Raw genomic sequence first — 25,090 nt, 5'->3', positions numbered from 1 at the left:
CATCCCCACGCCCCGCGCATCCACGCTGCTCCTTGAACTGCCCCAGAGGCCCACGCAGTATGGACGCTGACCACCGGGGGGGTGGGGGCCGGGAGGCAGACCCAACCACTGCTCTTCCCCCCAAGATGAGTGACAACAGTGACATCCAATGACAACGTCCCTTTCTCCCTCTGGGGCACAGAGAGGGGGGCTTATTCTATATCCTCTCAGGGATCAGGCAAAAGGGGGAGCATGTCCCGATGGACAGAAGCTCTAAACACGGAAGGACAGCTTACACTTTGTTCCGTTTCATCCTGTTTTGGGAGCTCCCGGGGAAGGTCTCCGGGGCAGGGCACAGCCGAGGCCTCGCTGCCCGCTCCCCGGGGGAGAGGAGGACAGAGCAGGGCCTACCCAGGGGCCCGGGAGGGCCGGCTTGCTTCCCGCAGGGTCTGCGATATCGGGGTAACTGAGACGTTCAGAAGGACCCTCGAGGCTGCCGGTGGTCCGAGGACTGGGGGTGCCAGGGCAAACAAAAGGCTGGACATGGACTGCAATTGTCACCCTCCCACAATCACCTTCTCACGCTGTCTGGACCACGTGGCAATGCATTTCTCAGGCAGAACACGCAAAGGCAGGATATCTGGTTTAAAAGTACAGCCTGCCCTGACTGGTTTGGCTCAGTGGATAGCGCGTCGGCCTGCGGACTGAAGGGTCCCGGTCAAGGGCATGTACCTTGGTTGCAGGCACATCTCCGGTAGGGGGTGTGCAGGAGGCGGCTGATCGATGTTTCTGTCTCATCAGTTTCTAACTCTCTATTCCTCTCCCTTCCTCTCTGTAAAAAATCAATAATATGTTTTAATAATAAAAATAAAAAATATAAGTACAGCCTGACCATCCTGTGGTGGGACCACCCCCGTTTCTCCCAGGAGTGGGAGTGGGCCTCAGAGCAAACAGGATGCTGCATGGCGAGGGAGCCCAGGGCTCCAGGCTGTCCCGGGACGCCCTTCTGCCCAGACCAGCAGGAGTATCACAGGAACAGGCAGATGCAGCTGCAAGACCCGTCCACACGTAAATGTGCACTTCTACTTTGTTTTCACTCTTCTTGATTACACAGACACTGGAGGTGACGTCAATGCTCGGACACAGACGGAGATGGAGTTAAGGTTTCCCAGTGCGGTGAGCTCCCGCTGCATCAGGCCTCAGCGGTGTGTGTGTGGGGGTGGGGGGTGGGGGTAACTTCGCTGTAGTTCCTCTCGTGAACGTTAGCGTTAGGTTAAGGCACCGGCGCCCCGGGGCGGAGCTCTGCCGCCCCGAGGACCACTCTGAGCTCCTCACAGGCATCACCGGGGCGCGTGGACGTGCGCGTCACCTTCTTCCCTTCGCAGCCGCCTGGCCTTCATTTCTCCCCCAGACACAGCACAGCCTTTTCTGCACTTGGCGTCCGGCTCTACCCCGTCTGTGAGGAGACACCCGGGCAGCAGGTTCCCAGAGGTGGGACTTCTCCCGTCATGGACAGAAGGGAAGCTCTGGCCACAAGGCAACAGCTCCAAGAACTTTTGTTTTTCTTTTTCTTTCTTTTCTTTCTTTCTTTCTTTTTTCTTTCTTTCTTTCTTTTCTTTCTTTCTTTCTTTCTTTCTCTCTAAGCTACATTGATGATGAAATGAATAAATGAATGCATTTATCTGACCAGGATTCTTAAATAGTACTACATCAAGATAATTCAGGTTTTTAAATATTTTTATTGATTCTGAGAGAGAGAGGAAGGGAGGCAGGGAGGGAAGGAGAGAGAGAGACCTCCTACATGCCACCTACCGGGGATTGAGCCTGCAAACCCGGCGTGTGCCCTGACCAGGAATCAAACAGCACCTTTTTGGTGCACAGGACGATGTCCAACCAACTGAGCCATCCGGCCAAGGCTCTTTTTTTTTTTTTTTTCTTAATAAGAGGAAGCTTATTTAGAAAGTCATAGAGGAAGAAGTGAGCTATAGAAGAAACGGGCTCAGGAAACAGGTTCCAGCAAAGAGGGCCCGGGGAGCCGAGGGGAGAGAAGGTAGAGGTGAGACACTGCAGGGAGAGCCACCAAGGGTGTCTGTACCATGGACAGTATTTACAGAATTTCCCCTTCACACACAGCAAAGCTCCTCGCAATGACCAGGCACGTCCATGGCAAGTAGATGCGACTGACACGAATACGAGGGCCTGGCCTCCGGAGCGGCGTGGAGACGGGAGCCGCAGGGCTCGGGCGGCGTCAGGGGCCAGGTCGCCCCAGGAGAAACGTGAGAAGGGCCCAGGCGGTGACTATGCCACAGACTCTGCAAGACAAGGACACGCCAGGACACGGGTCAGCGGGTCCACGGCAGGAGGCGAGGGCGTGTGTGTGTGTGTGTGTGTGTTCATGGGGCAGTGTGTGTGTGTGTGTGTGTGTGTGTGTGTGTTCATGGGGCAGTGTGTGTGTGTGTGTGTGTGTGTGTGTGTTCATGGGGCAGTGTGTGTGTGTGTGGGTGTGTTCATGGGGCAGTGTGTGTGTGTGTGTTCATGAGACACTGCAGGGAGTGTCTGGGTGGGTGTGTTCATGGGGCAGTGTGTGTGTGTGTGTGTGTGTGTGTGTTCATGTGTGTGTGTGTGTTCATGGGGCAGTTTGTGTGTGTGTGTGTGTGTGTGTGTGTGTGTGGCCAGTCGGCAGGCTTGAAAGCTCTGACACAGGCTCGCCCCGTTCTCCCCGACTTTGTTGGCGAAAATGTTCTTTTTCCTCCCACCGCTGTCCCACGCCCCAGCGCCCTTGTCTCCGGGACACGGCACTCCCTTCTCCTGGTGATTTACACCCGAGGCCGACACGGGAGAACGGAGCCTAGGGCCCCGTGTTTTGCTTCAACAGCATTTCTACAGATCTGGCTCGAGCCAGCCGGCCAGAGTCCTCACAAAGCACATTAATGCATCTCCATCTTTCCAGATGCTCCAGCCACAAGCTCCGGACTCGAACCTGACTCTGCTCCAGTCTGTCTGTGCCCACCTCCCCCACCCCCACTCCCACGCGGCCACTGAGCAGTCCAAGCCACAGCCGGTGACCGGGGTCCAGACTTCCGCCCCGGCCCGGGCCTCCAGCGTCTCCACGCAGACCCACGCGGCGCGCCTCTGCTCCAAACCCCTGCGGAGCCGCAGTTTCTCCGCACCCTCACCCACGGCCCCGTGCAGTCGGGACCCACTGACGTCTCCAGGCTCGACGCCTCACTTGTTCGTTCCCAGCACTGTGGCCTCTGCCCGGGGCACGGGGCCTGCATCCCCTCCTTCCGCCGCACTCCCTCCCCTCGCCCCGAACTGCTCTCCTCGTTAATAAGCACTTGTCACTAACAGACGGTGCAGTCCCCTCTTTACTGATCACCCCCCGCAGCGGGAGCCCCACGAGAGCAGGGGCCTACGGTGGTGCCGCACAAACACAGTGGAAGCCCAATTACACAGCAAACGTGCCCTGGCCGGTGTGGCTCAGTGGCTACAGCGTCGGCCTGTGAACTCAAGGGTCCCGGGTTCGATTCCGGTCAAGGGCATGTGCCTTGGTTGCGAGCACATCCCCAGTGGGGGGTGTGCAGGAGGCAGCTGGTTGATGTTTCTCTCTCATCGATGTTTCTAACTCTCTCTTCCTCTCTGTAAAAAAATCAATAAAATATATTTAACCCTTTGCACTCGCTTGCTTTTTTCATCGAGCTGCTACCGATGCTAATCGTGTTGAGTCACACTCGACATCCGAGTGCAAAAGGTTAAAAAAGGAACCACAGCAAATGTAACAGAACAGCCCTGGCCGGTTTGGTTCAGTGGATAGAGCATCGGCCTGAGGACCAAAGGGTCCTGGATTCGACTCTGGTCAAGGGCACGTACCTCGGTTGCAGGCTTGATCCCTGGCCCTAGTCCGGGTGTGTGCGTGAGGCAACCAATTGATGTCTCTCTCTCTCTCTCCTTGTCTCTCCCTCTCCCTTCCACTCTCTCTAAAAATCAATGTAAAATATCCTCGGGCGAGGATTAACAAAAAACAAACAAGCAAAACAACGTTACAGAATGCCGTTCAGTTCACCAGTCACCAACCACTCCTCGGGACACACACCAGCTACAGAGCGGGGCCCGACCAGACGGAGGGGGCACACGGACAGGGAGCAGTGGGCGGCACTCACCGCAGCAGGCAGTGCACGTCGGGGGAGTGCCTCCAGTACCGGTAGAGCGACACCTGCAGCGCGGGGTGGCCCCGGTACTCCTTCAGGACGCTCCGGGCGCTGCGAGAGGAGGCGCTCGGTCAGGCAGGCCGCACGCCTGCGGCTCCGAGCAGGTGCCGGGGCTGCGGGGGAGGGGAGGGGTGGCCGGAGGAGACAGGACCAGGGCGGCTGAGACCCAGGGCACCTACTCCTTGAACTTGTTGGTCAAGAGCAGGAACTGGTTCTGCGTGAGTCGGCGGACGTCGAATTTGCAGAGGCTCTGGAACTCGCGGTAGACCTGCTGCTCGGTGAGCCCCGGCCACCTCCGGACGCTGAGGACGAGGATGGGGGGCCGGATACTGGGATAATCTGGGCCAGAGAAGTTCTAGAAGACAGGAGAAGGACAGACAGGAATTCCCACCATTCCCCCTGACAACCCACCCAGTCTGAAAACCCTGAGAGAAACTGGGGAGGGCTCCTTCTGGGGGGGAGAGGGAGGGGCGAGGGAGGACAGAGCGGGCCCACGTTGGTTTTGGCAGAAAGACGGGAACAAGAACCAGCTTCGCGGAGCGTGACACCCTCCTCAGCTCTGATTCTGGTTGTTAGCAGAGCCCCCCCCCCCCCCCCGGACACCCAGGACCAGGCCGCCTCTGACCAGGGAGAGTGAGGTGACGGTACTCACGATCTTGGGGACCCCGGCACGGATCAGGTTCACCTGGTTCACGTAGGGGGCCAGCACGTCCAGGTACAGGGGGAAGGAGGGCTCCAGGGCGGAGCCGGCGCTGCGTGGACAGAGCGCCTGGGCACTCAGCACCTGGCGCCATGCACACGCCGCGGCCGAGGCTGCGGCTCGGGGACAACTCCCCTCTCCACCCCACAATCCCTGGGCTCAGGTCCGTGCTCTCCACCCCCCCCCACCACACACACACAGGGCCCCCCACCAATCCCAGAAAGGTGCCTCCGGGCCCACGCCAGAGCGGAGCTTCCAGGCGTCACCATCTGCTGGTGACCGTTTGGTGACGATCCCTCCGCGGACCAACATTAGCAAAAGGGCTTGGAGAATGAGGGGGGCACTGGTCAGACGGACATCACCCTCCACTCCGCCTGGCCTCCCTCTTCCCACCACCTGGCTCCGCCCCCAGCCCCGCCTCCCCCCAGACCTGGCCGCGCCCCCAAGCCTAGGTCCCAGAGGCAGGCACTTCTGAGCCTGGAGGGCTTCAGGGCTTGAGGATTAATGGGAAGAAGGCTGAGGCCCAGCGCCGGGCACTAGGGACGCCACTGCAGGGGCTGCCTGCACCGCCGGCACACGCACCTCCCGTGGGCACTCGGGTGCCATCCACACACAGGAAAGAGGGAGGGGGGGCAGGTTTCTCGTTTAAGTTATGAACCTCACGCCTACGTGCTGCAGACGGTTTCTGTGCACAATCTGTTACTCAGATGGACAGACAGAGGCCAAACCCAACTGAACAGACGACTCCAAATCATTTCCAAGTCAGCCACAAAGCACACATGACAACGTGATCGGCTCTTCAGTGGCTGTGAGTCCCCTGAGCGAAGGTATCACCACGGACGGGGCTACGGAGGCGAGTTTCAGGGGTGGGCCGGTGCCCGCGAGCCAGCACCGCAGACCTCAGGGCCGGTGCTGCCCCAGGAAGTGCAGGCCTCCAGCCTGGGGGTTAGGCATCTCCCCGTGCCCGTCCGCGGCCTGACTGTGTGGACCCCGAAGACGTGCCCTCACTGGCCTGAACATCCGCCTCCTACCTGGCTGTCATCTCCATGGTTACAGAAACCTGGTGACAGACACGCCAGCCCAGCGCGTGGGAAGCACTGGGACAGGATGAGAACCTAAGCCTGACCCCACGGCCGTGGCCCTGACACACGGGTCTTCCCAGCGCCCGGCACAGGGGCGGGGCGGTGGGCAAGGGACTGCTACCCGGGGGGACTGCATTCACACAGCGACACCCCGCATGCGCCCTCCCTTCTTTGGGAGGTCCGGGCCCACGGCGGGGCGAAGGCAGGCGGCAAGGCAGGGACACTCACCCGTGCACCCTCCACAGGAGCAGGTGCGCCACTTTCAGGAGAACTGGGGGAAGCCAGAATGGACCAGACGTCAAGGCTCCGCCCGAACACCTGGTCTAACATGCAGGCGCGTGCGTTTCCCCAGATGTGCAACCCACTGGGAATGCATGGGAGGGCAGGGATTCGCAGGAGTAAGGCATGAGTCTCCTTTACTTATTTACTTTTTGTTAATCCTCACCACAGGGTATTTTTTCCACTGATTGTTGAGAGACAGTGGAAGGGAGGGAGGAGGAGAGAGAGAGAAACATTCATGTGAGAGACACAGAGGTTAGTTGCCTCCCACATACACCTGGGGCCAGGAATTAAACCTGCAACCCGAGTATGTGCCCTGGACTGGGAATCGAACCCGAGACTGCGTGCACAGGCCAAGGATCTAACCACTGAGCAACCAGCGACTAGTCTTTTATTTTTTTTATTTTTTTTTTTTTTTTAAATATATATTTTATTGATTTTTTACAGAGAGGAAGAGAGAGGGATAGAGAGCTAGAAACATCGATGAGAGAGAGAGACATCGATCAGCTGCCTCCTGCACAACCCCCACTGGGGATGTGCCCGCAACCAAGGTACATGCCCTTGACCGGAATCGAACCTGGGACCTTTCAGTCCGAAGGCCGACGCTCTATCCACTGATCCAAACCGGTCTCGGCTAGTCTTTTATTTTTTTTAATATTTGTATTGATTTCAGAGAGGAAGGAAGAGGGAGAGAGACGGAAACATCAACAGTGAGAGAGAATCACTGATCTGCCCCCTCCTACACGCCCCCTACTGGGGATCGAGCCCACAACCCGAGCATGTGCCCTGACCAGAACTGAACCGTGACCTCCTGGTTCAGAGGCCGATGAGCCCCACCCGTCAGGCCCGTCTCCCTTTTAACGGACAGCGGCCCACCTGATCCGCAGAGGAAGGCGTCGTACGCTGCTTCGTGGGGGCACTTTGTCTCAGCTGAGGCGTGTTCCGGAAGCGGGAGAGAGTCAAGCAGCGATTAGAACCACCTGGAAAAGGAGGCTCCCCCGCCCAGCATCACACGCATGGGCTGTGAACCACCCCGTCCCCGCCCCAACCCCACACTGGCATTGGCCGTGCGCACACAGCCTCCACCTCCTTCCTCCCGAGACCTGTGCACGCTTCTCCCCGTCCTCACGGCGGCCCTCCCCACGGCCCAGAGCACCCACAGGAGGAGGGAGCAGAGAGCCGAGAGCTCCCCTACAGGCGGCTCACCATGGCACAGGGGAGCAGACGCCCCCACCCAGGGCCTCGGGAGCCTCCAGGATGGCTCCTTTCGAGCGAGGGCTAACGGGGCACAGCCCAGGACACCCTGCCGCCCGGGGCCCCGCCTCAGCTCTAGCCCCTCGGTGCTGCCAGCTGAGAGGGGCCCGCCCCGCGGCACATACCGTATTTCTCGCACTTGCTGGCGTGAACAATCACTGGCCCAGAATCCTTGGTGGGATTCAAGTCACTGTGAGGAGAGAAAAGGATGAAGACCATTCACTGAGACAGTCCCTCGGGGTCTCCTCGTGCCGTCTCAGTTTCATATAAAAAACTGTCCTCAGCACCAAGACGCCTTTAAAGGGAAAAGAAGGCAAGGACCTAGGCCCGGGCAAAGAAGGCCTTGGGACTCGGCCACGGGGCGGGTGAGAGAGAACAGCGGGCACAGCTGCCCCGGTGGTTCTGAGCATCTATCGGACCCTGCACCTGAGCCCGGGCACCCACAGGAGCTCGACACCGGCCCTGCCCGGGGCTGCCTGTCCAGGGGCCTTCAGGACAAACAGAGGTGATCACACCGCCCCCCACACGGGCAGCAGCTGGGGCCCGACCATGCGCTCCACAGGGGAGGCGCTGGCGTCGCCCACCCATGCAATGTTGAATGTGCGCCCACTATGCCTGGCACAGCTTTAGGCCCGAGAGAAACGTCAGGGTTCCCGAGAAAAACCAAACCACCCTGTTCTCACGGCTCATCACCCCGGCAACCGGAAACAGATCCAAGGAGACATCAGGCCCGGCCCACAGGAAGTGCCACATCGCCCAACAGCTGTACTGACGATGGCCCCGGGCCCCTCCCTCTGGAACAGAGTTCCTCAACCTCAGCACCGGGACATGGGGTGGGAGGCGCTGGGCTGGGCCTCCGGTGCGTCCTGGCCTCGCTCCAAGGCGTCCGTGGCACCCCCCATGCTAAGTGTCTCGGCATCACCATGGCGTCCTGGGAGCCACACCACCCAGAAGCAGCTCCAGACGACGCCACGCACCTGCTCAGGACGTCGTACACCTCGGAGAGGTTGGACACCCTCGGGAAGTTCAGCTCCTGCCGCCACGGAAAACAAACGAGGGGAGAAAGGTTTGTGCTTTGGTTTATTATCTGCTTCCGTTGTCTAATGGTCACAGAGATGACCCGGAAAACAATGTCAGTTCCCACCACCTCTGCTTCCTCTTCAGACACCCCTCCTTATTTCGGACGCCAGGGTTCCTATGGCCTGGGTCCCTCTGGGTCCCTCTGGGCCCCAATCACCTAAGCCAGTGGTCGGCAAACTCATTAGTCAGCAGAGCCAAATATCAACAGTACAACGACTGAAATTTCTTTTGAGAGCCGAAAACCGACTTCTGCGCATGGGCCACGAAGTTTCAATCGCACTGTACGTGCGCGCCCGCACGTGGTATTTTGTGGAAGAGCCACACTCAAGGGGCCAAAGAGCCGCATGTGGTTTGCGAGCTGCAGTTTGCCAACCACTGGCCTAGGCCTGGGTCCTCTGGGCCCCAATCACCCAAGGGAGCAAGAGCTGCCACAGACACAGCTCATCCCATCTTCCTTCAAAGACAAGTGCTAAGGGTTCTAGAAACACAGACTCCAAGGCATCAGCCCCAGGCCACGGGCACACATGTAGGCACCAGGCATGGCAAGACCGGCGGGCCTGGGCAGTGCCGGTCACCACGTCCCGTGGAAAGGAGCACCGCTGGTCCCCGAGATGAGCCTCACCCCCACCCTCTCACCCCCAGGACGACGCAGTGACACGGAGACCAGCAGCAGCAGCCGTCAGGGCTGAGGCAGGTGAGCTACAAAAAGAGCGCGTCTCCGGGCAACGATGTACCCGCAGCCCAGCCTCACTCTGTGGGCCCTTACTGAGTCGTTAACTTTAAGTGATCAGCTTAAGGCTCAACAACACGGATCCAATTCCTCTTTCTCTGCTACTCGGTTTAACTTTAAATATATATATATTTTTTTATTGATTTCAGAGAGGAAGGGAGAGGCAGAGAGAGAGAGGAACATCAATGATGAGAGAATCACTGAGCGGCTGCCTCCTGCATGTCCCACACTGGGAATCGAGCCCACAGCCCAGGCACGTGCCCTGACCAGGAACTGAATCATGACCTCATGGTTCACAGGTCAACACTGAACCACAGAGCCATGCCCCCTGGGCCTAAGTTTACCTTCTTAACTTATTTAAACCAAATGGGTGCTTCCCTCCAAATGCACAACAGAAGTCACCTGAGAAATCCACCTCAGAAATCCACCCCCCTCCCCGCAACCAGAGGAGCTGACGGTAGGCCCAGGTGTCAGGACGTAGCTCCAGGTGGTTCTAATGGGCTGTGGGGTTGAAAACCCAGGACCTTAAGGCTAAGGCTCAACAGAGATGATTTCCTCAAGATTTCTCAAGAGGGGGACCCCCCCCCCCCCACCCGTGCCTTTAAGCATGGTGCAAATACTAGGCATGTGTCAGCTTCTGTTGTTGGACCTGAACAAGCACAGCAACTGGACACAAGTCAAAACATGGGAACTGAGGGAGGAGGCAAGGGTGACATGGAAGCTACCACGACCCAGAGGGGCTAGCGCCCAGGAGGAAAGTGAAACTGGCTGTCAACTATGAGAAGAGGGTTCAAGGAGCCATTTCTGCAGAGAGGGAGAGAGCGGAGCTGTGGGAGAAAGCATCCCTTCCCCGGAGGCAGGGTCCTGCTTTACCTTCCATATGTCCTTGGTCACGTTCTTCGTGTCCACGAGGACGGGAAAGAGGCTGTGGATGTTCCGCTTGAACTGCTGGTAGCTTTCTGGAGGAGACCAGACAGGCAGGGGTGAGTTTGCTGGCAAATGGGAGGGAGAGTTCTTCAGCCTCACTTGTCACCACTGGTTAAGGAGGAAAAGGAAACGGAGACAGAGGAGACCCGAATTCCTGCCCACTAAGGCTTTCCCACTCTCCAGCCGAGCCGCCACCGTTTGTAACGGCAAACGCCCAGCGGTTTCCCAGGAAGGTCAGGACGCTGCCACTGCCAGCCCTGCGCGTGGAGCGGGCCAAGTTCAGGCCACCGGAAAGAGGAGGAAGGGGTGCTGCTGGGAACCAGAGGGGAAACCAGCATTTGTGAACGACTGTCCGGGGAAAATCCACTGAAAACCACAACAATGTCTGACTACCAAGTGGTCTGCTTATCAACATCACTCCTGCATGTAAACAGGTTTACCACAAAAACACCCCCCTGCTCTCCCCACGCCCTCCCATTTCTGCACCCAAGGCAGCTGCGCCCCTTCTTTCCCGTGGGGGCTCTGCCCATCTCTCTAACATCACATCTGCCCACTGTGGCTTTCCCAGTGTCAGGCCCTTCACTACTGACCTCCCTCTGAGAAACCAGCGCTACCTCTCACCCACGGCAGCACCGCCTCACAGCACCTGGGGAGGGTGCGCGGGCCCTGGGGAGGGGAGTGCGGGCCCTGGGGAGGGGTGCACAGGCCCTGGGGAGGGGGGTGCGCGGACCCTGGGGAGGGGGGTGCGCGGGCCCTGGGGAGGGGGGTGCGCGGGCCCTGGGGAGGGGTGTGCGGGCCCTGGGGAGGGGTGCACAGGCCCTGGGGAGGGGGGTGCGCGGACCCTGGGGAGGGGGGTGCGCTGGCTCTGGGGAAGGGGGTGCACGGGCCCTGGGGAGGGGTGCGTGGGCCCTGGGGAGGGTGTGTGGGCCCTGGGGAGGGTGTGTGGGCCCTGGGGAGGGGGGGGTGCGTGGGCCCTGGGGGGGGGGTGCACAGGCCCTGGGGAGGGGTATGCGGGCTCTGGGGAGGGGGGTGCACAGGCCCTGGGGAGGGTGTGTGGGCCCTGGGGGGGGTGCGCATGTGTGTGCTCCTGCGGGAGCAGGATTCTGGGCCAAGGCCCCGCCGGGTGGCGAACTAGGGTCAGGGGAAGGAGAGGGCCAGGCGTGCCTACCTGGGAGGGGCCTGAAGAACTTCTCATGCAGATGCAGCAGGTCCATCATCATGTTATGTCCCACCAAGGGCTACTTGGAGGAAAGCGACAGGGAGGAAAAGGAAGCTTTAAAACGGATAGAAACGGGCGCTGCAGAGGAACGGTCTCCTGCAAAGGGTGCGGCTTCAGAACCCACAGCACCCTGCACCGTGGCCACCCCTCCGCCACCTCCTCCCGCCCCCGAGAGGGAGAACAGCAGTGAGGAGAGGGGCTGGGACGCCAGAAGCACTCCCTCCGGGAGTTTCAGGTCAGTTCGTGCTGACATGCCAGGGACAGTCTACCCTCCAGTCCACCCACCGCTCTGGTGCCGGTCAGACCCGCACAGCCAGTTATCAACGAGGAGCCACTCGCTCAAGACCTCCCTGTGGGAGCCCGGCGGTGCCGCGGCCAGAGACAGAGCCCGCTGCCAGCCCAGAGGAGAGCGACGCTCCTACCTTCTGGGCCTGCACCAGCATCTGGAAAAACACGGAGAAGCCCCTGGCGGAGAGCAGGATCTTCTGCCGCCAGCAGCTCTCCCGGTCGCAGGAGGAGTGCTGGAGGTGCCAGCGGTGCTGCCTGCTCACCTTCCTCACTATCACCTGGGAGAAAGGAGACAGTGCCCCATCCTGGGGAAGCTGCCAAAGAGGGGAGGGGGGGGCGGGAGGGGGTGTGGGGCGGGAGAGGGACAAAAGGAGACGGACAGACACAGTTCACAGAGGCAGCTTTGGCCGAGGAGAGAGACGATGGGGCGGCTGCGGTGCCCGCGCCGGGGGGACTCACCGCCTGGTCTCTCAGCGCCGTCCAGATGTCCGGGAGGGCCTGCCTCAGCACCAGCTGCACCTCGAAGGCCTGGAAGCCTGCAGCAGGGAGACACGGCTCACACGGGACCCCGCAGCCTGGACCAGCTCTCCGCCTTCCCGCCAGCGGGGCCGAGAGAACGGGAGCTGAGAGCCCCGTCGGATGGGAAGGAGAGGCCTGGGAGAGGCCTGTGTACGCGGCCGCAGCCCCGCAGAAAGGCCTCCGGACTGGGACGCTGGCAAGACGCAAGTTTTCCAAAATTCCAGGGTTTGACTGAAACTCCAGCTTTAGCACTAGCAAAGATGGTCAGTTATTCTCCGAGAAGGGACAGGCTCACTTTGTTTCAGTTGACAATATGACTGAAAATACCCTCATCAAAATAACTACAGTCAGTTCCTTTAAGTAAAAATAATATTCCATGAAAGAAAATAAAAAGCAGCTAATTCAGCTCTCCACTCCCAACGTGCACACGTTCTTCTCCCCACGACAGCCCCTGCAGTTTCGTAGGAGGCAGCCACGTCCACTGCGTACTGACTTCTCTACGTACGCATTTGGACACAGAATGTTTAAAAAGATGAGCAGAGGCTGAGATTTAATAAAATTAAGACGATCACTTCTGGAGAAACCAAGATGGCGGCACAGGTAAACACCTGAACTTGCTGCCTCGCACAACCACTTCAAAACTACAACTAAAAGACAAGACGGACATCATCCAGAACCACAGGAAGGCTGGCTGAGTGGAAATTCTACAACTAGAAGGGAAGAGAAAAACACACTGAGACTCACAGGAGCTGTGGAAGTAAAGTGCAGAGGTACGGAGGCGCGCGGAGAGGGCTGGCAACTGAGTACACGGCTGTCTTTTTCAAGCCAGAGGGAGACACAAGCTCCCGACTGCTCTGAACTCCAGTTCCAGGCGAGACTCTGGGGACCCAGACTCATTCGGGGAGAAACTGGACTGTCTGGAGGCGGGCCGGAACTCGAGGGTGGCTTTCTCTCAGAGGTGCTTGCAGCGATTACCATGGGACACTGAGACCCAGGGGCCTCTTAGGGCAGGGCTGACGGAAAGCCATTGCTGTTTGCTCCGCCCTAAGACTCTGCCCGACCCAAGTGTGTGTGCAGAGGCTTTTGCATATGAATGGCCTGGTCCTTTGAAAACTAAACTTACCTAACAAACTACAGCTGGGTCAGAGAGACCCAGAACATCCAAAAGAAGGCCCAAGGCCACACAGCAGCTTGCATTGCTTCACAGCTGGGCCTCATCTGGGCACCTCCAAACCCAAACAAAGAAGAGGAATCTGCAGATCTCTCCTAGCTCCTGCTGGGTGGCCTCAGGCAGAGGCTAAATTAGCACCTCCTTGGAGATCCAAGAGCCAGTGTACCCAGTGGTCAGAGTGGGACCATCCAGATTTCAACTCCTCAGATCCATAAGGGACACACTCAAGGGGCAGACTCAGTGAGCACCAAAGCCCCACTGAAGCAAGTCTTGTCTCATAAGGCTGTCTCCAGCACAGAAATTCTCCCATCGTAGACACAGCTGATCCTCACAGCCAATTGGCCTGGAGGTCAATTCCTCCCAGTGATACCAACAACAATCAAGGCTTAACTACAACAAGACTGTGCACACAGCCCACAAAGGGGTGCACCAAGAGTGTCCACCTCAGGTAACTGGGGAGGCTGAGCCACTGGGCCCTATAGGAAACCTAGCACACAAAGCCACTCTATCAACTCATGGAAGCAGCCAAAATGCGGAGACAAAGAAACAGGTCACAAATGAAAGAAATGGAGGATATAGAGTTCAAAACCATGGTTATAAGGTTTTTCAAGAAGTTTCTAGAAACCACTGATAAATTTAGTGAGACCCTCGAGGATATGAAAAAGGACCAACTAGAAATTAAGCATACACTGACTGAAATAAAGAATAATATACAGAGATCCAACAGCAGACTAGAGGATCGCAAGAATCAAGTCAAAGATTTGAAATACAAAGAAGCAAAAAACACCCAACCAGAAAAGCAAAAAGAAAAAAGAATCCAAAAATATGAAGATAGTGTAAGGAGCCTCTGAGACAACTTCAAGCGTACCAACATCAGAATTATGGGGGTGCCAGAAGAAGAGAGAGAGCAAGATACTGAAAACCTATTTGAAGAAATAGTGACCAAAAACTTCCCCCACCTGGTGAAAGAAATAGACTTACAAGTCCAGGAAGCGCAGAGAACCCCAAACAAGAGGAATCCAAAGAGGACCACACCAAGACACATCATAATTAAAATGCCAAGAGCAGCCAAAACCGGTTTGGCTCAGTGGATAGAGCGTTGGCCTGCGGACTCAGGGGTCCCAGGTTCGATTCCGGTCAAGGGCATGTACCTTGGTTGCGGGCGCGTCCCCAGTGGGGGGTGTGCAGGAGGCAGCTGGTCGATGTTTCTCTCTCTTCGATGTTTCTGACTCTCTCTCCCTCTCCCTTCCTCTCTGTAAAAAATCAATAAAATATATTTAAAAATAAAATAAAATAAAATAAAATAAAATGCCAAGAGCAAAACACAAAGAGAGAATATTAAAAGAAGCAAGAGAAAAACAGTTTGTTACCTACAAGGGAGCACCCATACGATTGTCAGCTGATTTCTCAACAGAAACTATGCATGCCAGACGGGAGTGGCAAGAAATATTCAAAGTGATGAATAGCAAGAACCTGCAACCAAGATTACTCTACCCAGCAAAGCTATCATTCAGAATTGAAGGTCAGATAAAGAGCTTCACAGACAAGAAAAAGCTAAAGGAGTTCATCACCACCAAACCAGCATTATATGAAATGCTGAAAGGTATTCTTTAAGAAGAGGAAGAAAAAGAAAAAGGTAAAGATAAAAATTATGAACAACAAATACATTATCAACAAGTGAATCTAAAAATCAAGTGAATAAAAAATACGATGAACAGAATAAACTGGTGAATATAATAGAATCAGGGGCATAGAAAGGGAGTGGACTGACAATCCTCGGGGGGCAAGGAGTGTGGGGGGTGCGGGAAGAGACTGGACAAAAATCATACACCTATGGATGAGGACGGGGGGGCGTTAAGGGCATGGGGTGGGGTGGGAACCAGGTGGAGGGGAGCTATTGGGGGGAAAAAGAGGAACAACTGTAATAATCTGAATAAAGATTTTTTTAAAAAGAATATTACTTCTTTGCCAAGGAGAGTAAGTAAAATTGGATTTTTTTAAATCCTCACTTGAGGATAGAGTCATTGATTTTACAGAGAGAAAGAGAAAGAGAGACAGAGAGATAGAGAGACATCAATCGGTTGCCTCTCCTACGTGCCCGAACTGGAGACTGAACCCGCCACCTAGGTACGTTCCCCGACCAGGACTCTAACCCGCGACCTTTCAATGTGCCGGGCAACGCTCCAACCATCCGAGCCACACTGGCCAGGGCAAAATTGGATTTTTTCAAACTGAGCGTCACTGACAGAATCCACTGAGGACCAGCATGATGACGCTATGCCTCCCCCTGCGCCGGGTGCTGACAGGTTCGCCCGCCTGTGCTTCGATGCCATCAGTGCGGACGGCACCACGTCAGCGGCAAGCGATAGCCGAGTGGTATTCTGACAATACTTTTGACCTCACGGACCCCTTGGAAAGGGCCTCAGAGACCCCGGGGGTCCACGAACCAGGGCCTGTTCGTGGTGACTGCCTCTGCACCGTGGGGACACTCAGGACCGGGCTCCAAGGCGCAGCTTCCTTCCTCCGCCTTAACCTTCAGAAAGTCAAACCGCCTTCAGCGTGGGCCGGAGGGCAGAGCTCTCTCTCCACCAGGACCCCGCGCGCATGCCTGGTCCTCGGAGAAGAGGGCGCGTGAGTGACCGGACCCACGGCCCTGCCTACCAGCGATACCCGGGAGCGCCATCCAGTCGCCTTCCTCCGCCAGGTGCAGCCACCGGGTCACCTCATCGATGACCGCCTTCATTTGGTCTTTATCCAGGGAACTGAGAATGGGCACAGGAAGGGGGGAGCGTTAGAGGAACCTTCCAGAACCGAGCGATGATGTGAACCTGGGAGCGGCTCCTGAGCCTCCAGTGTTAACACTGTGATCCTGGCAAGAAAAGGCACCCAGAAAAGCCCATTTGTTTGCCAAGCCCGGCTCTGCGGCAGGAGCCCAGCGCTGGCAGCCCCTCCCACGCGTGCACAGGGACTGCGCCACGGGCTGCGGGCCGGGAGGAGGTGAGAAAGCACCATCTGGTGGAGGAAGGAGGGGAACGCTGTGAGCACTCCTCCTGTCGTAGGAAGAACATCGTGTTATTTGAGGCGCAGAAAGCCTTTCCGTGAAAATAACAGAAGGCTCAAATTTCAACTGGCTTTTCCCCACTAAAAGCTCCATTTTTATGTGAAAACCACAAAAAGGATAAAGTTTTTTTAGAAGCAAGAAACTCCAACATCGCCTAAGACAATGACCTGGACCCAGTGATGCCTCCTCATTCGCAGAGTTAACAGCTGTCCAAGGCATGAACCTGAGCTTAAACCGTTTGTTCAAAACCAGGGAAGTGACAGCGGGCCTGCCCGGCCCGGGGGGCTGCCCCTCCCGCCATACACGCTGCCACTCGCCCACCACGCCCCCCTCAGCCCCGCTCTGCACGAGGGAGGGCAGGGCCTCAAGGGTGACATCTGGCACTGGGGGCCGAGGGGAAGGGCAGAAGCCCTGCCCTCAGGGGACACAGCTGGGTCAAGCGCATGAGGAGACATGTCCATCCAATGGAGGCATGTGACTGGCATGGTCAGGGTCCCTCTAAAAACTCCCCAAGGTCAGCCGAAACCGGTTTGGCTCAGTGGACAGAGCGTCGGCCTGCGGACTGAAAGGTCCCAGGTTCGATTCTGGTCAAGGGCATGTACCTTGGTTGTGGGCACATCCCCAGTAGCAGGTGTGCAGGAGGCAGCTGATCGATGTTTCTCTCTCATCAATGTTTCTAACTCTCTATCCCTCTCCCTTCCTCTCTCTCTCTGTAAAAAATCAATAAAATATATTTAAAAGATAAAGTAAAGTAACTCCCCACGGTCACACTGGAGGCCAACACACCATGCACAGTGAGTCCCCCACAGGGCCGGTGCCCACAGCCCGGGGCGGGCCCTGCTGCTGAGCACCGAGGGAAGGGGCTTTGCCTCTCTTCCTCCATCTGAGCCCTGAACTCCCACTCGGGCAGAGAGGCTCCCCTGGGCGTGGGGTGGATTCGCCAGCCCTGGAGCAGCTTAGGGGACGTGGCGCGAGGTCACCAGGCTGCGGAGGCAGCAGGCCTGCCCGCAGGCGGCGCACACGCCCAGCGCCGGGCACCCCCACCCGCCCCGAGCCCGGCTGTACCTGCGAACGCGCCAGTTCCCGGTCAGGATGCTGTGCTTGACTTGCTTCTCCTGCTCCTCGTTCATGTATGGGATTCCGTGTTTGAGAAACTGAAGACAGGAAGAGAACGGGGGGCTGGCTGGAGGAGCCCCCCTGTGCGGGGAGCTGAGCGGAAAGAAACCTCGCTGGTCCGGTTTCACGTGGACGTGAGCGGGAAGGAGCCGGGACCAGAGGCCCTCCGAACCCCGTCTCCCTCCCCCGTGGCGCCCCCACCCCGGGGCGCACCTTGTTATAGTCGAAGCCGTACTGATTCAGAAACTGTACGCTGGAGGCCTGGAAAGAGAATTCCGAGTCCAGAATCCCAAACGTCGTAGGGAAGAGAAAGAAGTTACATGAATGGGCTACGTACCTACGAGAGAACGTGAGCGTAAGGAGAAAAAGCCAAACCCGTTTTTAAAACTGGCTCAGAGCGGGCTTCCGAGTGGGCGCCTTCACTTGAGAAGCATCTCACTGTGGGCTGTTCCCAGTCCTGTGACTGGCCCCGGGGTGAGGGGGGGAGGGGTGTCCATGAAAAAAGGCAGAGGCCCTGCCCTCGAAGAACAGGATCTGCCCCCATCCCATCGTTTCTGACCATTGCTGCCTGAGCTCCCTCGCCCTCCCCCCGCTGTAACACTGCGTTCTGCCACCCTGGAGGCCCATGCAGGACACCATGGCAACAGGGAAAGGAGCGATTAAGGTGCAGGGCAGGGGGTCAGGAAAGGACCCCAGGAAAGGTGTTGCTTCCAGAGAGCAGGTGCAGGGGAGAGAAGCAGGGGAGAGAATGGAGCGTTCGGGGCCAACGTGGCTGAGAGCCTGAAGCAGAATTTGGGGAGAGGAGGCGGAGACGATCAATGGGCAAGAGCCAGGTGTTTTGCAAAGGGTTTATACATACTTGTTTGCCTCTCCTTCGACACTGGAAAACACAGACAGTCCTAGAAGAAGAGCAGGGGGGTGAGTACCAAAGAGCTACCAGAAGTTAACTACCAGATCAACACATCTGAACAGAGCTTTGACTCCAGAAACACTGTGGGCTTTAGGAGAGGAAAAGCTCATAAAAAAATTAAAAATTAAAAAAAAAAAAGGAGGAGGAGGAGGAGGAGCAGGAGAGGAAGAAAAGACAGATCCAAAACAGGAGCTGGGTCAAATTGTAATTCACACTCAAATTACTCAAACATTATTGTGAATGGTTCTTCCAACACAGAAATAAAGTTAAAGCGACATTTTTATTTCTATTTTATTTTTAAAAATATATCTTTATTGATTTCAGAGAGGAAGGGCGAGGGAAAGAGAGATGGAAACATCAATGAGTGAGAATCATTGATTGGCTGCCTCCTGCACATCGCCTAATGGGGATCAAGCCCACAACCCAGGCACGTGCCTGCCCGTGACCAGAATCGAACCCGGGACCCCTCAGTCCGCAGGCTGATGCTTTATCCACTGAGCCAAACCAGCCAGGGCTAAAGCGACATTTCTATAGTTTTAAAACTAACCAGAGGGAACATCCCAAACCATGAAGATGTCTATATTTAATTGCCCTCAAACGCCTGCATTGTTAAAAAGATGGTTCACAAGGTGAAAAAGACTGCCGAGCAGGGGGAGAACAATATAAACAGACCTATTTCCCGTACTTTCCAAAGAGGCCTTACCATCTAGTTAAAGAACCACAATAGAATTAGCAAAGGACAGGAGACAGCAACACACACGCACAGATGTTCACCATCCTTCACCGGACAAGCAAGGGTCAGCAAAATCTGTCCAGGCCTGTTTTTATAAATAAAGTTTTATTGGAACACAGCCATGCTCATTCGTTTATATACCGTCTGTGGCTGATTTCCAGCAACAATGGCAAAACTGAGTAGTGTAACAGACCACATGGCCTGCAAAACCTAACAGATTTGCTGTACAGCCTTCACAGAAAAGTTGGGCTGACCCTGTATTAAAAACGTCAATAAGAACAACGAGCACATAAAAAATTGATGAGCAACATCAATTCAGGAGTGAGAACAGCCAGTGCGAGGGAGGCAGCAGCACATGCACCGCTGTCAGTGGCGTCTCTGTCATCTCTGCGGATGGTTGGGAGGAGGAGGAACAGGTCGGCACCACAGACAAAACTTGAACACATCCTGTGTAAGTCTGCAGTTCCACTGCTGGGAGTACCCCGCACACTTCGGTAACATACACTCACAAGAGGGACGTATAAATACTCAGCTAGACAGCAACCTTGCTCATCAGACACCAATGGTAACCAAAGGATGCATCGGTAGGACACTGAGGCGGGGATACATGCCCAGTTCGCAGTACAGCTGTTAAAAATGAACGCGAGGTCTGCGTGTGCTGGTGTAGACCGCGCTCCCCACCCCTCAGGGAAAGCAAAAAGATGCAGAACACAATGTGTGCAGCCTGACCTTGTTTATGTAAGTCTTCTCTAAAGAAAAATCACCCACATTTTCCCCTGAAAGAAGGTTCAGGTTCCTTAATGCTGGTTCAGTTAGGCACGAAATAGTGCTGCTAAATTAACTTCTGCTTGCTCCAGAGTGTAAGGTCCGACAGGCGTAACGCGACCAACAACCAAACAAGCTCAAAAGTGATCGCCAGGTTCTCTGACAGATGCCCAAGCTGTCCGATCAGTAAGAACACGGAGACGATACAAGCAGCTCCCCTAGTGACTCATGACAAACAGCTGAGGAGCACACTCACCAATCTGACAGATCGTGAACTGCTGAACACTCCGGCGGGTCTTGAGGTACCACTCCGATGGCAAGTCAAAAAGACTGTGAAAGAACGGGCATCGTTCCTTAGGCCGTGAGAGGGCATCGAGGGGCCGGGTCAGCGCCGCTCACCCACTTACGGGGAACACGACTAGCACTCCGTGGACGGAGGCCAGGGCCCCCTGCCCGCCCAGGGCCAATGGGTGCCTGCTGAGAAACCAGGCTGGTAGGGCCAGGATGCCACCCGAGGGGCCCAGGGGAGCGCCTCCCCAGCTCGGCTCTAAGGCAGCTTTAGCTTTACCTGATCTGCTGGCACCGGGACAGGTTAGTGCGAAGGCCCGTGAACTCTATGTCCAGACCTGCCGGGAAGGGAGAAAAGACAAGTGTCCCCCCAGGCAGACCCCGGCCCCCCCCCCCCCCCGCCCCCGTTCATGCTGGAAAGTGACAGTCAGCGCTGCAGGCGGCAAAGCCCTTGGCTCACCTTCCTGGTGCTCAAGAGGCCAGGAGAGCTCAAAGGGCAAACAAGGGAGCCGAAGCAAGGCCAGGCCAGGCCACCCAGGGCCGGCGGCGTGGCTCCACCCGGACCACTGTGGGCCGCGGGGTGACTGTTGCTGAACCCCCAGGCCCGGGAGGAACCTGTGCTTGGAAGGGGCCCTCCCCGAGCCTCCACGGCCTGGCCTAGCGGCTGCCCCTGCCGGGCCTCACCTCCCCGCCCTGCCCCCACCCCCCTCCGCAGGCTCCCCCAGCGCGGAGGGCCCTGCGACCAGGCCGGGAGCCCCCGGGCCTTACCCACGAAGTCCGCGCCCTGGACCAGCTCCTGCAGCAGAGGGAGGCTCTGCTCGAACTCGTCGGCGCCCACGTCCATGGCCACGCTGCCACGTAGCTCCGCGGGCACCCACGCGGCCACGCGCCGCCGCCACCGTGCGCTGCCCTTAAAGGGCTCGCGCAGGGAAACGGGCCGCCCCCGCGCCCCAGGCGCCTCCCTATTGGGCTGAAGACCCCGCACCTTCTGCTCGCTCCAAGGAGTTTGGTTTTAGCAACCAATGTGTGCAGGTGCAGGTCGATGTTTCTGTTCCTAAAATCCGTTTGTTTATCTAATAAATAAATGTCTCCACTGGGTTATTTATTGATCACAAAAGGGGACTAAGGCACTGCATTCTGAAGGCCTCTCAGACTCAATTATACTTTTTATCTTTAAAAACCATACTGATTACCCAGACTGACAGTAGTGTTTTCACTTCTGTATAAGAATACAAGTGGCCACACATTTAATAATCGAGGGGGAAACGCTGAAGCCACCTTAACTGTTGACAGGTTCTTCCTCTTCACACCTTGATCTCATCAACTCCTTTGGAGCTGCCATGACCCCATGGAGCCCAGGTTCAACTTCAGGTGAACTTGGATGCACTCCAAGCTTCGACTCCCATCTAACAATGTTCACTTCACGGCAAACTGAGAATCCCTGTCCCTGTCATTTCCACCCGCATTTCCAGTTCCTCCTTCCAAATCTGGCTCTGCCTGTTAGGGTCCAGGAGCTCAACTGGGGTTAGAATTTGTCCCTTTTAACTTCACATTACTAAGACGGCTTCTCACACACTGATATTGATGTTTCATATTTAAAAAAACCACCTCCACATCCTGAGCAGCAACAGCTATCATGTAGATCACCCCCTCTGAGCCAGACCTGGTAACAAGTGCTTTGCATAAGCCTCTTATATGTACTCTTGCCAGAGTGAGCTGAAAACGTGAAGAAATTTAATATAATTAGAAATTTAAAGTTCACACTATGCCTTTATTCTTTCTTATAAACATTTAATTTGTCCTTCAAAAGTTAATTATAACTGGTGACAGCTTTTCTCAGATACGTCCAAGAGAGGGAAGGCTTGAGCCTCCCCCACACAAGGGGAGAAGGGCTGTTTGTAACTGCTAACAACATTCTGCAGTTACATTATCGCGTAAAACTTCCAAGTCGGCTGTTCTTCCAGGTGCTCCCTTCTGATGGATGTAATGGCTGACAGCTTGACATTTACAAGTTCCAAACAATGCCTCTATTTCATTGATTTCACTCATAAATTCTCCGAGGCTCCTGAAGCACCACACCACCTTCTGTCACAGCCCTCTGTAGTCGTTGCATCTGGTTTTAAGGACCGAAAAAGGAAAGAATTAAATCAGCACAAGTAAGCTGACAATAAACAGTCCACTTCCTAATAGAAAGAGAACAACTGATTTGCTCTTTGCTAACTTCCCACCTACACTGGTTTTTCAGAAAGTGACCTTTATAACGACACAGATAAGAAAATTGAGAGTGTAGAAACCTCAAGGATATCGAACAGTGTTTTAAATATTATACAGACAGGGTGTTAATATATGAACAAGAAGCAGAGTGGTCGACACCATGGCTGTAGAATCTGTCACCATGGGTTTGAAAACGCCCCCACAAGGACCGGCCTTGCCAGTCTCAGGTTACTTATTTACAGAACCGGGAACACTAGTCCTGACCCTGGGGCTGCTGAGGACGAAACTAGGTAATGCACACAGGATACCCACCTCAGAGTCTGACACCGGAAAAGAATTTGAAACATGGAGCTATTATTACGATGTAAGTATCTAATATCGAGAACTAACACGATGCTTTTAAATAAGTACATGGAAACCAAAGTACCGAGTCTGAGGCTGCCTCCCACGGAGTTGGCTGGTAGACCATGAAGTTGATTCCTGCCTCTAAGCATCGTTCCGCCAGCACCCGTCCTATGTTCTCACAAGCCGCCACGTTCCTGGTGCTGTAAAGGTGCTTTTTAATAGCCCACTCACGTGTGGATGCAGAAACCACAACCTGGCCATTGCGATGCTCAACAAGTGCTTCTACATGATGCTGAGTCCTTATAACTCGCAACCTAAATGAGGAGAGGCCAGAATAAAATCATGAAAGATTCCTAAAGATAAATGACTTCAGGCGAATACATGCTTAAATATTGTGTTCATTTACTTCAACGTACTTCACCTCGGTTTTACTTGGGAAAGGTATTTTCCCTTTCCCTGTATGAGGACATCCTCAATAATAAACCAAACACGTCCGCCTAACCCCTAATATCACCGAGAAACTTGGTATTTCTGAGAGTGGAGATATATTTACACAGCATCTGTTTCAAAAAAGGGTTTGAGTAGATAGAGCTAAGTTGCTGACCCTACTCTGGGTAAAGATAAACTTATTCTATGCTTTCATTTTCCAGCTCAAACCAAAATTAGTGTAAGATGGACCAAAGACTTGATGCATAAAGCAACTAGCATAGTTCCTGACAAATAGAAAGTGTTCAGTAAATAACCATCTTTATAACAAGACTCCTAACCCGTCTTCTCACTTCTACCCTTGCCCCTTAAAAATGTCTGCTCCCTAAGGTAACCAGAATGAGCTTTAATTCAGACTCAAACTTTAAATCCTCTCATAGTTTCTCACTGCAGTGAAAATGAAGTCTAAAGTGCTTACTTCGATTTACAAAATTAACCATCTGTATCCTACCTGCTTCTCCGTCTTCATCTCACACCCTTCATCCCTGTGTCCACTCCACGGAGACCCTCCAACACACGGGGCTCATCCCCACCCTGCTGTTTCCTCTGCTGGCAATGGTCTCCTTGGCAGATAGCGGGGCAGTGGTCCCCCACCCCTCACCCCCCATCCTTTTTAAATGTCCTCCGTGACACCTCTTTGTTTGTTTCCGTCCCCTCACTTCCGCTGAGCCCTCCTCTACCCACCCACCCGGGCTCCCTGAGAAGAGGCCCCAGCAGCGTCTGGCACGTGTGAATGAACTGATGAAAGCGATGTGTAGGCCCCGGTGCGCTGCTCTGTCGGTCAGTAACTACCGACCTAATTACCTGTGCCAGAACTCACGGGAGGGCCACACTGTCCCCCAACCCCGCTCTTTCCGGGCCACGGCTAAGAGTTCCAGGTTCCGGGGGTTCCGGTTGGTGAACTCTGGGGCAACAGCTTCATTTCCCAGAGGGTCCACTTCCGGCTGCACCTCCGGCTCGGAACGGGTGGAGAGCGCCGCGACCCCACGCCCTGAGAACAGAAAAACCACACGCATGTTTCAAAGCGACGACCGCAGACAAGACCAGAACTTTCCCATCCACCCCCCAAAGTCCTGGCCCTGGAAGGGGGACAAAGGGTGTGCGTGGTCACAGGGAGCAGTGGCCTCAGACCCGCTCCCTCACGTCCTACGCCTCTCCTCACAAGGCTGGGAGCTCGTTCCCCTTCGCTGGGTGCGCCGAATAGAAAACACGACTTGCACAGGCACGTCGCCCTGCAGGCCCCAGGGAGCAGTCACGGAGAAGTGGGGACATTACCGGGGCTCCTGCGAACCGACAACAACTCCCAGCACCTTGACCGAAGCGCCATCGCCGAGGGGACCGTGGGCAAAGCCTAGGGGACACTTCGCCACCTTCCCTCACCCACGACCCCACGAAGTGCCGGGCGCGGCCATATTAACTCAGGGAAAAGCCTCAGGACCGCGTAGGTCAACGACCCTCCACCCGGAACTAACAATGTCCTGGCCGCTGATTGGCCGAGAGGGCAACCTGTTATCCCCGCTCCTCCAATCATCGCTTACGCTGGGGTGCACGCAGCCGCCGGAGCCGACCAACCACCTCACAGTAAAGCACTCGTGGGTGGGCGCGACCCCTGAGTGTAAGCGACGCGGTTTGCAGGTTTTTGCTGGAGCCCGGGAGGAAGCCGTAACTTGACGCTCCTTATTTGGGCCCTCCGGTCGGAGACCTTACCGACCATGACGCCCCACACACCGGCTGGG

At 55.7% G+C, this 25,090-nt stretch overlaps 2 protein-coding genes across 3 annotated transcripts; both read right to left on the bottom strand.

Moving 5' to 3' along the window:
• Window positions 1-1,754: 1,754 nt before the first annotated feature.
• On the bottom strand, window positions 1,755-21,153 carry PNLDC1 (PARN like ribonuclease domain containing exonuclease 1). Its single transcript, XM_008154652.3, has 19 exons — window positions 21,078-21,153; window positions 20,590-20,647; window positions 20,278-20,351; window positions 18,473-18,512; window positions 17,827-17,950; window positions 17,563-17,651; window positions 16,098-16,198; window positions 12,206-12,282; window positions 11,881-12,024; window positions 11,408-11,477; window positions 10,186-10,271; window positions 8,480-8,535; window positions 7,628-7,692; window positions 7,125-7,178; window positions 6,198-6,240; window positions 4,840-4,939; window positions 4,367-4,542; window positions 4,140-4,238; window positions 1,755-2,291 (listed from the first exon to the last, which is right to left on the bottom strand). The coding sequence occupies exons 1-19, from the start codon at window positions 21,151-21,153 to the stop codon at window positions 2,228-2,230; spliced, it is 1,596 nt and encodes a 531-aa protein (XP_008152874.2). The 3' UTR covers window positions 1,755-2,227.
• Window positions 21,154-22,059: 906 nt separating this feature from the next.
• MRPL18 (mitochondrial ribosomal protein L18) lies at window positions 22,060-24,822 on the bottom strand. 2 transcript variants are annotated; one of them, XM_008154653.3, is made up of 4 exons: window positions 24,630-24,819; window positions 24,159-24,345; window positions 22,951-23,182; window positions 22,060-22,422 (listed from the first exon to the last, which is right to left on the bottom strand). In XM_008154653.3, exons 1-4 carry the CDS (start codon window positions 24,679-24,681, stop codon window positions 22,351-22,353), a joined length of 543 nt encoding a protein of 180 aa, XP_008152875.2. In that variant the 5' UTR covers window positions 24,682-24,819; the 3' UTR covers window positions 22,060-22,350. The 2 variants fall into 2 exon arrangements, with proteins under 2 accessions (XP_008152875.2, XP_027985653.2); XM_028129852.2 differs by having other exon boundaries at window positions 22,355-22,422; window positions 23,100-23,182; window positions 24,630-24,822.
• Between the last annotated feature and the right edge of the window lie 268 nt (window positions 24,823-25,090).

Source organism: Eptesicus fuscus, chromosome 10, assembly GCF_027574615.1.
Source record: "Eptesicus fuscus isolate TK198812 chromosome 10, DD_ASM_mEF_20220401, whole genome shotgun sequence".
NCBI classification, from domain to species: Eukaryota; Metazoa; Chordata; class Mammalia; order Chiroptera; family Vespertilionidae; genus Eptesicus; species Eptesicus fuscus.
This window is presented reverse-complemented; position numbering and strand designations above follow the sequence as displayed.